Here is a 12,955-nt window from a genome sequence, read left to right as displayed (position 1 = left end):
TAACATACTATAATTTATTAGAGTAAAAAATTTAAAAACTTAAATTTCCTTATAACAAGTTTCGGTTCATTGGCAACTTTTAGTTGGAGTAAAGAATGACACTTCATGCATTCTAATCTTCAAGCACACCACAGCTAGTGTTACGACAAGAATGACTATTACACAAACCAGGCCAATAACTGTACCATAGTATGTTGTAGGAGAATAACAAAAGTGTTCCAATGCACTTGAGACAACTGGAGAAGTCACTGGGATTCCTGGTATCCCTGAAAATTTAGATTTTATAATAAATTGTTATAATAAATTGTAAGTATCCAGCAATATAAGTACTAGTACAATTAAATTCCAAAATGTTAAGTCCGAGCACTTTTTTCCTAGTTAGGCCATGGCTGGACAAATTTACTGAAAATTAATTTACTTACTGTGTTCACCACCTTCGTTTGCCTCATCCCTAAGTAGAACTTGCAAGCTTCTAATCATTTCTACCCTGTCAATCTCATGAGCATCAGGAGATGCACTTGCTCTGGCTTCTCTTCGTCTCTGCTCCTCTCTTCAGCTAATCTTGGATGGAATCCCTCACTGCAAGTTTAAAGATAAATTATATTTGTGAATTCTACCTTATCTGGAAAAGCTGTCGGTATTTCAATTTTAAAATTGAATTCAAAACTTGCCTGCAAGGATCTTGAACTGGGCATTCTTTATAACACACTTGTACATCACACTGCAGTACAACTCTCAATGAAGTTGGGAATCTGAAAGCCTACAAGCAAGTTAATATGGAGCACATCTCAGACTATTAAAGTTATTTTAAGCAGTGGATAATGTTCAAGCTCTAAACTAAACCACAACTGATCAAGAACAAATTTATGTTCAGGCACTCCTGGTCCAACTAGCACATGGCCGAAACAAATGAGAACACACACGTACTTTGGAAGCAAGGAAATTTCAAATTGACCAATATCATACAAACAGAGCTGCAGAGAATCTACCTTCGTAACACCCCATGTAAGTGGGTACAGGGCAGCAAAATGGATCATCCAGACTCCAGGGTACACTTGGAGGTCTAAACTTATGCCAAAGTAACGTTTGGTCACTACCAGAACACTATCCTGGAATCACCATCACTTCCAACAGAGTGAATACCTTAAGAAACTCCTGTAGAGGGGCAGCTTTCCAGGCCTTCATCTAAATTTCTTCTGGAGGTTAGATGGTGGTTGGCTAGCCCAAATGGGATGGGATCCACTGAGTACACATGCAGGGAACCTTTGGCAGACATGAGGAATGGGGGCAAATCCAACGTTCTAGAATTCCTAGAATGCCACCAGAAGCCTTCTGGGGGATGAGAGTATCAGGAGAGGTTGGTATGCAAAGACTGGGAGAGGTTGGTATGCAAAGACTGGAAATTTATTTCAGAAAGCACAGAGCACAGCCAGGCCAGGGAAGGGTTCATACCAATTGTGTGTTGTACTTGAGTAGAATATTGCTTGATAACTTAAAGGCATCATTCCAGTCACAACCATAAACCACAACCAAGGCAAATCTAAACAAATCAGTTAACAGCAGCAGTCATGATAATAGCACTTCAGCATTTTCTGCAGTGTTAGCCAGCCAAAGAAAGTTGTGCTGCCTGGCTGAGTTTGGCCAAGTGGGTGACATCCCTTCAAGCCTCAACGAATACCAGCTATTACCAATGGTATTAATTCAAATTATCAGTCTACTCTCGTGAGAAGTTACGTGAACTTCTTCAGATACCTCGGACACCAAAGAAGAATAAGTTAAACTGAACACTCATACTTTCTTCTGTTAACGGAAGTCTGTTGCTGTCCCCATTTCACACAATTTATAGTTTATTTTGTTTATTCTGGCACCTTAACCCAATATAGTTCGATCATTACACGAGAAAATTATCTGAAAATATACCTAAAACTATAAACCTTTAAATTAGGGCAAAATACAGTACTGTACACTTTTACCCTTTAGTTAACGTAATTCAGCATTCTGCTTTACAGATACGTACAGTACTACTACATTAGTACAATAGGTCAATCAAACCTTCAATGCTTACCTTAAAGTAGACATAATTTAGCGTGACCAAGTCTCCATTAGGCATAGTATTCCTCTCTTTCTTGAAGTGAGAAAAGAGGGACAGTTTGACAGAGCATCCATTCTCAATAACAGTGGTTTGTCCTGCGAAGTCCCTCTTAGACTCTGATAATTGTTTGGCACCCTCACTTGTATCCCACTGAACCTGAGATTGTTCTTGTCCTCCTGTTAAGAGGATTCAATGATAAGATTACCATTTTAAGTCTGGCTGTCCTCAACACAAAGGTCAGCTGTAATTGCTTCGAGGAGGCATGCTGAAGAATGTCTACACATGAAAAATTAAGTTTAAGCAAAATTTTGTCAGATAGGTGGTTACATAACAAAAGAAGCTATGAATTAAATAAATCCATTGGCCAAACGGGCACTACAAAGAACTAGTCCAGGTAACAACACATTACAGATGCACACCACCTAGGTGTTTAAGAGCCAGAATTTCGCGGTACAAAGTTCAAATTATCCAAGGCACACCCACAGATCAAAAAATTTTTAACTGGATTTATTGCGTATTAAAATCTAAGCTCTAAAAACCTCCAGCTATCCCCTGAGCAAGAAAAAACTTAATTATCCTACTCTTGGTTATCTCAGATTCAAAACATCAGACTACCATTAATACAAAAACTACTTTCACTGGACATTAATAAAAGATTTTTATAGATAAAGATCTGAATTAAGCAAAAGTTTTGAAAATAAATAGGAACAATCAAAGCAATCTTTCAGTGTTTACAGTTTACTCACCATCCAAGGCATGACAGGAGAAAATGTTAGAATCAAACCAATAAACGTTGTCAGTAAGAGTAAACACCAGAGTCAGGACGTCACCGATATAAACTGGATCTGTTCCCAGAGGGGGTGCGGAGGGTCCCTCCCCCTTCTGAATCTCCATCCACATTTTTGGGCCTTAAGAGTAACAATTTCATGTCACTTATTTGTTCAGCTACATTAATTCACCACCCAAGTTTAGACAGTTAACAAAATATACACACTGGCTGGTCAATGCCATAATAAAAATTTGATATAAAAGTGTACTGCCAAGCTTTGTGCCTGGATCAATACTAACAAAGCACAACATAGAATTTCAAACATACAAAATTAAGTGTGAATAGCTTTCTCCAGTTAACATTCATCACATTCATTATAATTTAAACGAAAGCGTTTGATATTTGGTATTTATCGAAAAATGATCAAGTTTCCCTCTAAGTGAGGAACCCCACCAGGATGCTGCGCTCTCTCAATAGTAGCTGATAGCTCCTTAGTGCCAAATTTCCACTCAATGGTTTTGTTGAAGTCGTCAGGTCTGTCACACCTGACTATTACTGACGAGTCGTCTTCGCTGACTAGAGTCCTATCCCATTGGATCATCAGACGATGCTGTATCAAGAATACAAAAAATGGTCCTTATGTCATGTTCAATTACGTTATCTAGAGCCACATTATTCTAGCCACGTTCTTCCTAAGTTTCATGAGAAAATCTAGGGAACTATTACCTCTATGACTGGGTCCAGGAACGACTTTCCTTTATATACAATCCTATTCTCTTGATCCCCACAGCTGCCGTGTTTCAGCTTCAGGTTTGCTTCGAGGTTGTTCTGGCCAGTGAACAGCAAACATTTATTGAACTGGTTGTGAGGATAAATGTACCCATTGAACGGCTCGGAAAACCTGTAAAATTAAATTTGAAACAAATACACTGCTAAATATTTAGTGTCCAAGACATGAACATTTTCTTTACAGCAAACTTCAAATTAAAACATTACCTAAAAGTAACGCTCATGTGGGTTTTGAGACACTGGACTTGGGTATCCTCAACTCTCCTTCGACCGTCCAAAGACAACTGATTAAAATCAGTGCTTGCAGTCCCCCCTGTCTGTTGTGGTCGAACAACTACATTTGGGATAGCTGTGGTTGTCAAAAGGATTAAATCTTAATTCGATCTTGTACACTAAAGTTATTTTACCAACATACAAAGATATTCCGCTAAGCTTTTTATTGAATACAGAATATTCCTATATATAAAATTATAAAACATACCATTTGGATATGGAAGCTGGTTGGAACCCCCAAACGGCTGCGATCCAGCAGCCGGAGAAGCCTGTTGAGGTGGCAGCGGTGGTGGTGGCGGCGGCTGCAGCTGCTGTTGCGGTCTAATTTGTTGTTGTGGCTGTAGCTGCGGCTGCAGTTGCTGCTGCAGTCTTATCTGTTGCTGCTGCTGCTGCTGTTGCCTTAGTAACAGCTGCTGTTGCTGTTGTTGCTGCTGCTGCCAGCTTTCTTCATCCGGTCGATGCAGCCTTTGCTGCTTTTGTCTATCTTCCTCCTCTGCTGGCAGCAGCTGTTGCGTTTGGAGCCTCTGGAGACTGTTGCTGCAAAGGCGCTGCCACTGGAGCATTCTGTTGGGGTGGTGCACCAGGCGACACGAAAAACGGGGGCTGCTGGTTATGGGTATGGACATTCGGGGGCGGGGGCACTGCTAGGACGCACCTCTGTCAAGATAACATTAAATACACAAATTTTACTAATGAAACTTCAGGAAAGTTTTTGGGCAGTAATCTAGTACTAGTGACTCATTTACTGTCTTTGCTGTAGCCACTGAAAAAATACTTTTCCCTCTGAAAATAGTTAATTTTCCTTGATAATTCAGTACCTAAAAATAAAGGTTTTTCCATAATCAACTTTTAACCTTAATGCACAATTATAAAAATTTGTATGCCTCCACAGCTTGTTACACAAAATTGCATGTTAAATATTTAAGATGCACATAAATGGCATATGTTAAGTTATGTTAAACTAATTCAGGGATGCGAAACCCTGCAAACAGACCAAGTAGACCTCTTTACCAAATCATGGAATCTCCTAAAATACCTTCAACCTGATGCACACTTCAAACCCAGTAAAAAAATTATATACCCAACGCCAAGGAAAATTATTTCGGATCTGGTCTCTAGCCCCCATTGGATTAAATTTAATTTTGGAGCTAATAATTCGCAACAGCAGCTGCCTAAAACCATGACTATTCCCATTACTATAAAACTAATATCACCATAAGTTTTAACATTTGTTTTAAATCAAGGACAAACTCCTACACCACAATGACAATGACTACCTTATTCAAAGTACAGTTGCCAGCTATATCTAGACATGGCCTCTGCCCAACGCCTTTAATTTCTGCCTATTTATCAAGTTAGTATTTGAGAATGTGAGCAACCTTTTATTGGTTATTTTGTGTAGTCTCAAAGAATTAAAACTGCTAGACAAGCTACAAAAAGTTAACCAAACCTTTCTCCATACACTTTTCATTTTATGAAGCTATTCCTGATACAGAGTACTGTTTCATCACTGTTTACAGAACTAAAGGCAGTATTGCACCCTAGATATCCTTAACTTTTTCGACATTCTGCACCTGAAGAGACCAGAGTATTAACTACCTGTCAACATTCTTGACCAGTTTATTACAGTTAATAGCTACCTCGACGGAAAATTACTGAAGATTAAAATTTAATCAAAATGAACACAGGGACATTTTCAAAGTTTGTTTTCCACAGTTCCCTGTAAACAGCTATCAAAACCCAGGTAATTGATCAATATCTCCCAAGAAATTGTCCCAGCAGTGCGGTAGTACCGTCAGTATTGTACCTCATTACTTAAGGCTCCTTGCAGTGTCTTCGGCCCCTAGTTGCAACCCCTTTCGTTCGTTATACTATACCTCCTTCCATATTCTCTTCCAACTTACTTTCCACCCTTTATTAAAAATTGTTTCAGTGCAACTGCGAGATTTTCCTCCTGTTCCACCCTTTCAAACCTTTTACAGCCCATTCCGTTTCAACGCTGAACGACCTCACTGATCCCAGTGCTTGGCCCTTGGGTCTAAATTCTATTTAGAATAAAATATAATCAATGGTACAAAAAATATGCACTTAAATCTACGTCAGTTTCTCTTAGAGAGCCGAGTGAATGTGCATCTTAAAATATACAAAAAAGCATGCACTTAAAATCTACGTCAGTTTCTCTTAGAGAGCCGAGTGAATGTGCATCTTAAGAGAGAAGAATATACAAAAAAGCAAATTTAAAAAAGAATTCTACAGGAGTTATGATATTTACGAGAGAAGACTAAAATACGATAAAATATAAGCACCACCTTATTTTGTTAGCGTACAAGAACCCGCCAGAAGGAATCATCCTTGAGGAGGGCTGTACCTTCATAAAACCAAACGAAGTGAAAAAATTTAAAGTGAAGTTTCCGTTTTCAGAGGGATGCCTAATCTACCAACATCACTAGTAAGAATATCTACATGAAAGTAAAATCGCTAGATAACCAAGTCGATTCAAGGTTCGTTGATACTATTTTGAACAGATCTGCATGGCCTTAGATATTTTTTTTAATGTAAGGGTAACTTGACTAATCTGGATGCTATTATATTCTCTATTATCCTCAAGTTACTAAATATACTCCAAATTAATACGTACTAATTTAAGTGAACTCTTATCATTCATTACCGCGATGTAACAATATTTTCTTTTTTATTTAAAGTTTCTATTAATTACGTTGAATTATCGAAATTATTAACGATTAAACAGGTAATCTTCGAAGTTACTGTAGGGTTGACCCTATTGCGCAGACGTCGTCCTCCATTATTCAGCTGCCACGTTAAACCTTTAAGTACATGATTTTAGAGAATTTATAGAACGTCAACAATTAACTAATAAACCTGTATAAAACTGGTCTAGTATTTTTTTTAAAAGCCATTGTATATACTAATCTGAAAATGAAGAGTTAACGAACTTTTTCCACTAGATATTACTCCCCTATACCTCAAACCATTCGAAACCTCCTCAGTGTGATTAAATGAAATTATGTACTACTTAAACAAACGCTGCTCTAACAAGCACATTGTTACGTTGTAGTCTGGTAACGATATTACTAATGTAGCCTACTAAAGTCATTCCCACAACACTAGTGCTCTATTTTTTGTGTGAAAGGGCTATGATGAATCTGCTGCTTGCATATTTTGAGTCTGGAATAGAGTTTCATCTTACACCTGACTGTAGACGTTGCAAGATAAAGCTGCTTGAATTGCCGACGCATTATTAAGATTCTAGCATTCACAGTGGTGATTACGTTCAAATGTCACGAGTAATAAAAGTTTAGAGGGCAATTCTAGACAACTCCGCACGAACTGCAAGGAACGTTCCCGCGAATACTGCAAGCCACTAGGGATTGGGGCGTCATATTTATTTCGCCGTGTTTAGTACAAGCCCCAAGGGATTAATTATATTCGATCGCCCAGAAAATTACGGTAGATTCTTATGCAACCTAAATACTAAAGGAAACTGCAATTTCCAAAGAAATGCCCGACCTACAGTTTTGAGTTTCACTGGCTGCCTATCTACGCTACGGCAATTTTGAAAATGTGTTATGAATTAAACTTATTTTTCTGTGCTTATGAAACCAAAGTATTGTTTTAAAAAACCAGGTACATGTGGTTACAAGTTATAGTTGTCATGTTGCACTTCGAATACTTTAACGCCTAATTAGCATCCCAAAAATTCCACAACAGCTCTCCCACTGGTTGATCGGGCACATTTTTTTTTATCTAAAGTCTGCCACCCAAAGTGCTATGATAAGTATGGATTTGACTTACTATATGCACCGAATAAACTTTGAACGTCAAATGTATTAGAGAGTCCCACAGACTGTCTACAGAAAATCCTACAGCAAGTTAATAAACGGACATGTCCGTCGCGTAGTACCTTTAGCTGAATAGTTTTTAGCAGTTAGCTTTGTTCCTTCCTTTAGCTACCGCACAAGGGTAAACCGTCCTCTTCCAGGGCCAGCTAAACCAGAATTAGCAATTCACAAAAGAAAGATTTTAGCCATCCTGAATGTAGGCCTACCGACCAAGAATTAAAAAAAGGTACATCGTAAACAGTTTATTAGCAAAACTACAGCATAATTCTATTCACGGATACAGAACAAAACATTAAATCTGTATCCGAGTGCACTCACATACACAACGATTTAGCCTACCATAAGTAATCCCCAAAAAAGGAACACCAACCGAGAATACTCACGCACAAAATCACAACGTATAGCAAGACCCACATTTTTAAACACCTAACCACAAAATGAACTAAAAGAAATTACAGACGAAAGTAAAATTCAGTACACGGTCTCTAGACGGCCAAGTAGAGACTGAATTCCCCTTCCTTGTCACCTTCGTCTTCAGAACTGCTAGACAGTTGGTGTCAAACAACGTCATTAATGGTCTTGTTGGCCACAGTTTTGTCACTTGGGTAATTTACTTCCATATCGAATTGATTTTTTTCCGTCGTGCTTTTTCCTATGACTCAAAATTATGTATATATATATATATATATATATATATATATATATATATATAGATATATATATATACTATATATATAGTACACGCACACACACACGAGAGAGAGAGAGAGAGAGAGAGAGACGAGACGAGAGAGAGAGAGAGAGAGAGAGAGCCTAGTTTATCACTGAGCAATTTACACCCCCCCCCCCACACAACAAGGAAGACTGCACATGCGACAGAGCTTTAACAAAAATCAAAATCTTAAGTTACGCTTAAACGGCCTCCAAATAAAATTTTATGTTAGTTACTGTTTGTATGGAAATCGTGAATGATCATTTTCTTAAAAATCATGCGAATATATCAAATACATATATCGAGATTCAGGTACGAAAGCTAGTATATCAGCATAGTTCCCACCTTCTACAAATCAAGGTAGGAACCAAATAAAACCTAAAATGCGTGGTTATTAGTCTTTTCGTAATATATATATATATATATATATATATATATATATATATATGTGTGTGTGTGTGTGTGTGTGTGTGTGTGTGTGTGTGTGTGTGTGTGTTATATGTGTCTTTTCGTAATATAGAATATAATATATTATATATACACATATATAGTATATATATATATATCTATATATATAAATATATATATAATATATATATATATATATATATATATATGATGTGTGTGTGTGTGTGTGTGTGTGTGTGTGTGTGAATCCTAAAGACAATTATATATTTAATTTAATCCTTAGGTCAAAAATTTGATCTCCCAGCAAAGAAATTAACGGGTAACAGACAATGCGCTTGGTTTGTTCAGGCAAACACTAATGAGAGTAGGATTCTTTTTCGCCGTCTACCTAATTAGAAATGAAATCCCTTGAAGCGCTAATGGTTTCTCGCCCATGCACTAATTAAAGCGGAAAGGAAAATTTGCTCTAAAATAGCTGATAAAAAAACCCACAAAATTTAATGCGATGACGAGAGAGAGAGAGAGAGAGAGAGAGAGAGAGAGAGAGAGAGAGAGAGAGAGAGAGAGAGAGAGAGAGAGAGAGAGAGAGAGAGAGAGAGAGAGATCAAAGAAATAAAACACATTAAGGATTAAGGTGCATAAAAGGAAAATATACTACAGAAAATGAGAAGAGGAGACGAAGGCAATCAGCTAAAGATAAGCTTCCATGTGTCACAAATAAAGAAAATTGATGAAAGTAAAAATTGCTCTCATTTTCACGTTTTAAAGACATTCAGCACTTCGAGTGAGTTTTTTTTTTTCAGAGGAGATAGCTATATGCATAAAAATATAGGCCCAGGTTAACGATAACCCTATGATATGTCGAGACTATTTTCAAGTTCACCAGTAAGCTTATAACGCATAAAGAGTCTAAAGAATTGGGCAAATATAGTAAATTCTGTTCTTGAGGTGTTTTCTGTTTTGCTGAAAGAATGTTAAATCCAATCCGACGAGAAATCTTTAGGTGTTTCAGACTAACTGTCTCTCCTCTAGATTCTTGTGCATCTCTGTAACCCAGTGATACTTGCATTAGAGTTCCAAACTCTGTTGTACGTTATAATAACACTTCTTTGTACAAGACAAAGCCATTTTTTTCCGAGTTGATTTATGACCAAAGATGCCACTACCTTAACTCTCGAATTCACCCTTCTGGACTTTTTATGTCTGTGACCCAATGCCTCCTGTATATGTATAAATATTTCGCCTTTTAATTTGTATTTTACAAACTTGATGTACGTTAAAAAATCTGAAATTGTGATTCGCTGTTCACCGATTTTTCTTTCTTATGTTTTGCTAATTACGGTACCCCGTAACCTCATGTTTTCACTTATTGTTCTGTTTAAATTTTAGTTTATATTTTCCGCTTAATTTTACTTTACACACACACACACACACACACACACACACACACACACACACACACACACATATAATATATATATTTATATTTATCAGTGATTCTGTGTAACAGTTCAGTTTCTTCACTGCTTCGTTGCCCGTCTTTAAAACGGACAGGTCGAAAATTGAAATACTTTTTTCCTCTCCATTATATGAAACCTAATTATATGCAATATAGGTAAAGTGGGCTGAAAGCCATAGAAAAAATAGGGAACTTGGTACATTCTTTACAAGTGAAGATATCAGTGTTTTTAATATTCTACCTAAATGAATGACATCGTTCACCGCCGACAATAATCGACAATCTCATTTTGCGAGGTAGAACGTGTTAGGAGTAAATACATTCGAATCAAGGCGCAATATTGAAAAGGACATGTCGACAAAATAGCTTTCTCGATAACTTTGTAAGTAGACAATTAACAGTTTTTTCGGTAGTTGATGAATCTACCAGAATTACCACTCAATGAACTAAGAAAACGGTTAGTTCGAAGGTAAAACTTAAGATTCTTAAGTTAAGTTAAGAATAGCTAGATACCTACAACCTCAACCCCCAAGTTCGGCAACTACTACTAGCCTAGGTACCTAGGTAGCTATCATTTTCAAAATTTGTGACAACACCAGAAAGTTGTCATCAAAACATGAAAAGTCCACGAAAAATTCACTAATGTGACAGCGCCTTAAGTCTACTTGGAAGTCAACCTGGCACCTGGATCAGCTCCCTCTTGCCACTACCTAGCTATCTACCTAGGAAGCATAGCCTCTCTAGGCCTAGAAATTGAAACCGATTCCCGGCTGATGGCAAATTGCCGTAAGTTGGTCGGATACTACCTAAGTGACTTTTTGGGTAGATTTTGGAATCCTAGACAACTTTTGTTCTTAGCTCTAGTAGTAGGTAGTATGCATTTTTAAAATTTGGGATCATCCTAGTTTAAGGAGCTGTGGACTCTGTCAGCGGATATGTAAACTACCTACCCGATATTTTACTCTAAACTTACCGTCTTTTATGATTTCACATTCATCCCCAAGGCTGGTACCCTAAACACTGGCCCATTAGAACGTGAAATGGAACTGGTAGGCCTAGGTACCTACCTAGAGATCAAATTCAACCCATGCTACTGTCGACTTACCTATAGGTAGCTAAGCCTATTGCTTGTTTACATCTTGGAGAGCGCGCAGTTTAAAGTCATCAAAAGAAAGATGGAGAGCTCTGGTCAAAGATACTACTATAAAGAGAGACAATGCTTATGAATGAACTGTTCTTTGGGCATCAGTTCTTCATGGTTAGCTCCTCTTGCATGCTCAGTTCCTTTACTAGTCTAGGTACTATATATAATGCTTTCATTTTCATGTTTTAACCAGGACTGAACCAATAGCATCATTGAACACATAATAGGTAGCATGACCCACTAGCCCATATTACAGATGGCTATCTGTTAAAAGGCATAGGCTACTTGTTTTAACACTCATGGAAGTCACAACCGAGGCGGTTTGTTTACACGTTTTGATGTCAACCACAGTACAAAGAAGAATGTGTGTGACAACCAGAGTAGAGAATGATGTTGACTTTTTTGGAAAGTCGATGACAAACTCAGAAAAAGTTGGTGGAAATAGTGCTAGTGTGACAAAATGGGAAAGAATGGCTGACTCTAGATCAGAGTATTGGTAGCATAGCCTACCTAGTTATGTCATGCTGTTATGATTGCTTGAATTTAAGAAATTGGTAGGCCTTGGGTGTGACCTAGGTCAACTGGGCATATGATTGGACGAGTTTAAATTTCCCATGACAGTAATCAGGTGATTTGGGTTCCACAATATAGATGTCGTAAGAACCGTGGGAAGTAGCCTAGGTGGCTATGTGACGACTGTTCACATCGGATAACTTTCTACCGTAAAATTGTTTTTCAGCAGTTTGTTGTAAATTATTGGGTAAGTGCTTTTCTATGTGTTTCAGACAAACTGATCAACTTATTCAATAACATTTTTCATTTGGAGGTAGTGAAAAAATACAGTGTTGACCCATTGTTTTGCATTTTACTCTAAGAGAAAATTTAATGGGAGAATATGTAATAATATAAGGATCACTATTAACTTAGCATAATGTAGGAAACTGCAAGGGATGGTAGTTCTTAATCTCCTACCCTCACCATGTTAAGACTAAATACACTTTATGGGAGGATAATTTCCATCTCATTTGTTTATGTTGTACAATTTCTTAATAGATCCCTTGATTCTGAATAGCATAGTCATAATTGTTAGGCCGCCTTTCATTATTCATATTGCTCTCAATACTTTTCATTCTGTTGAGTAATGATTACTGTGGGTTGTTTGATGTATATTGTACTTATCAGGTTTTCTTCTAAAAATTTTTTAAATACTCTCATTGATAGAGTGTTACTGTTTTTTGTACATATGTTTTCAGTCATACCCATTTCATTTCCTTGCGATTCATATAGTCATAGATTTCGTTGACATTGCATTTGAAGGATGTTTCATTTAAATACTGAACAGGAGAACTTGGCCTGAGTAGCCTTGTACAATAAGTCTTGAAATGTAAATCTTGAAGAAGTTTTTTTTTTTTTTGGTAGAGTAACACAAATTTTCTTAGTCTATGTTAA

The 12,955-nt window shown here is 37.3% G+C and overlaps 2 protein-coding genes across 2 annotated transcripts in view; one reads left to right on the top strand and one right to left on the bottom strand.

The window, feature by feature from the left end:
- Positions 1-8,307, bottom strand: LOC135224365 (uncharacterized). Its single transcript, XM_064263309.1, is given in 11 exon segments — positions 1-257; positions 423-548; positions 551-579; positions 672-760; positions 2,066-2,268; positions 2,839-3,000; positions 3,315-3,471; positions 3,588-3,762; positions 3,858-3,999; positions 4,132-4,580; positions 8,167-8,307. Coding segments are annotated over 10 exon segments (1,692 nt in total). The 5' UTR covers positions 4,550-4,580; positions 8,167-8,307; the 3' UTR covers positions 1-66.
- A 2,593-nt stretch (positions 8,308-10,900) lies between these two features.
- The window catches only part of LOC135224362 (uncharacterized), a 102,656-nt gene continuing 100,601 nt past the window's right edge, over positions 10,901-12,955 (top strand). Inside the window, exon 1 of the mRNA XM_064263303.1 lies at positions 10,901-10,918. The gene's annotated coding sequence lies outside the window, so the exon portion shown is untranslated. The remainder of the gene's footprint in view (positions 10,919-12,955) is intronic.

Source organism: Macrobrachium nipponense, chromosome 12 (genome assembly GCF_015104395.2).
Source record: "Macrobrachium nipponense isolate FS-2020 chromosome 12, ASM1510439v2, whole genome shotgun sequence".
Lineage (NCBI taxonomy): Eukaryota > Metazoa > Arthropoda > Malacostraca > Decapoda > Palaemonidae > Macrobrachium > Macrobrachium nipponense.
The sequence above is the reverse complement of the archived record's forward strand: the minus strand, read 5'-3'. Positions and strand labels throughout refer to the sequence as shown.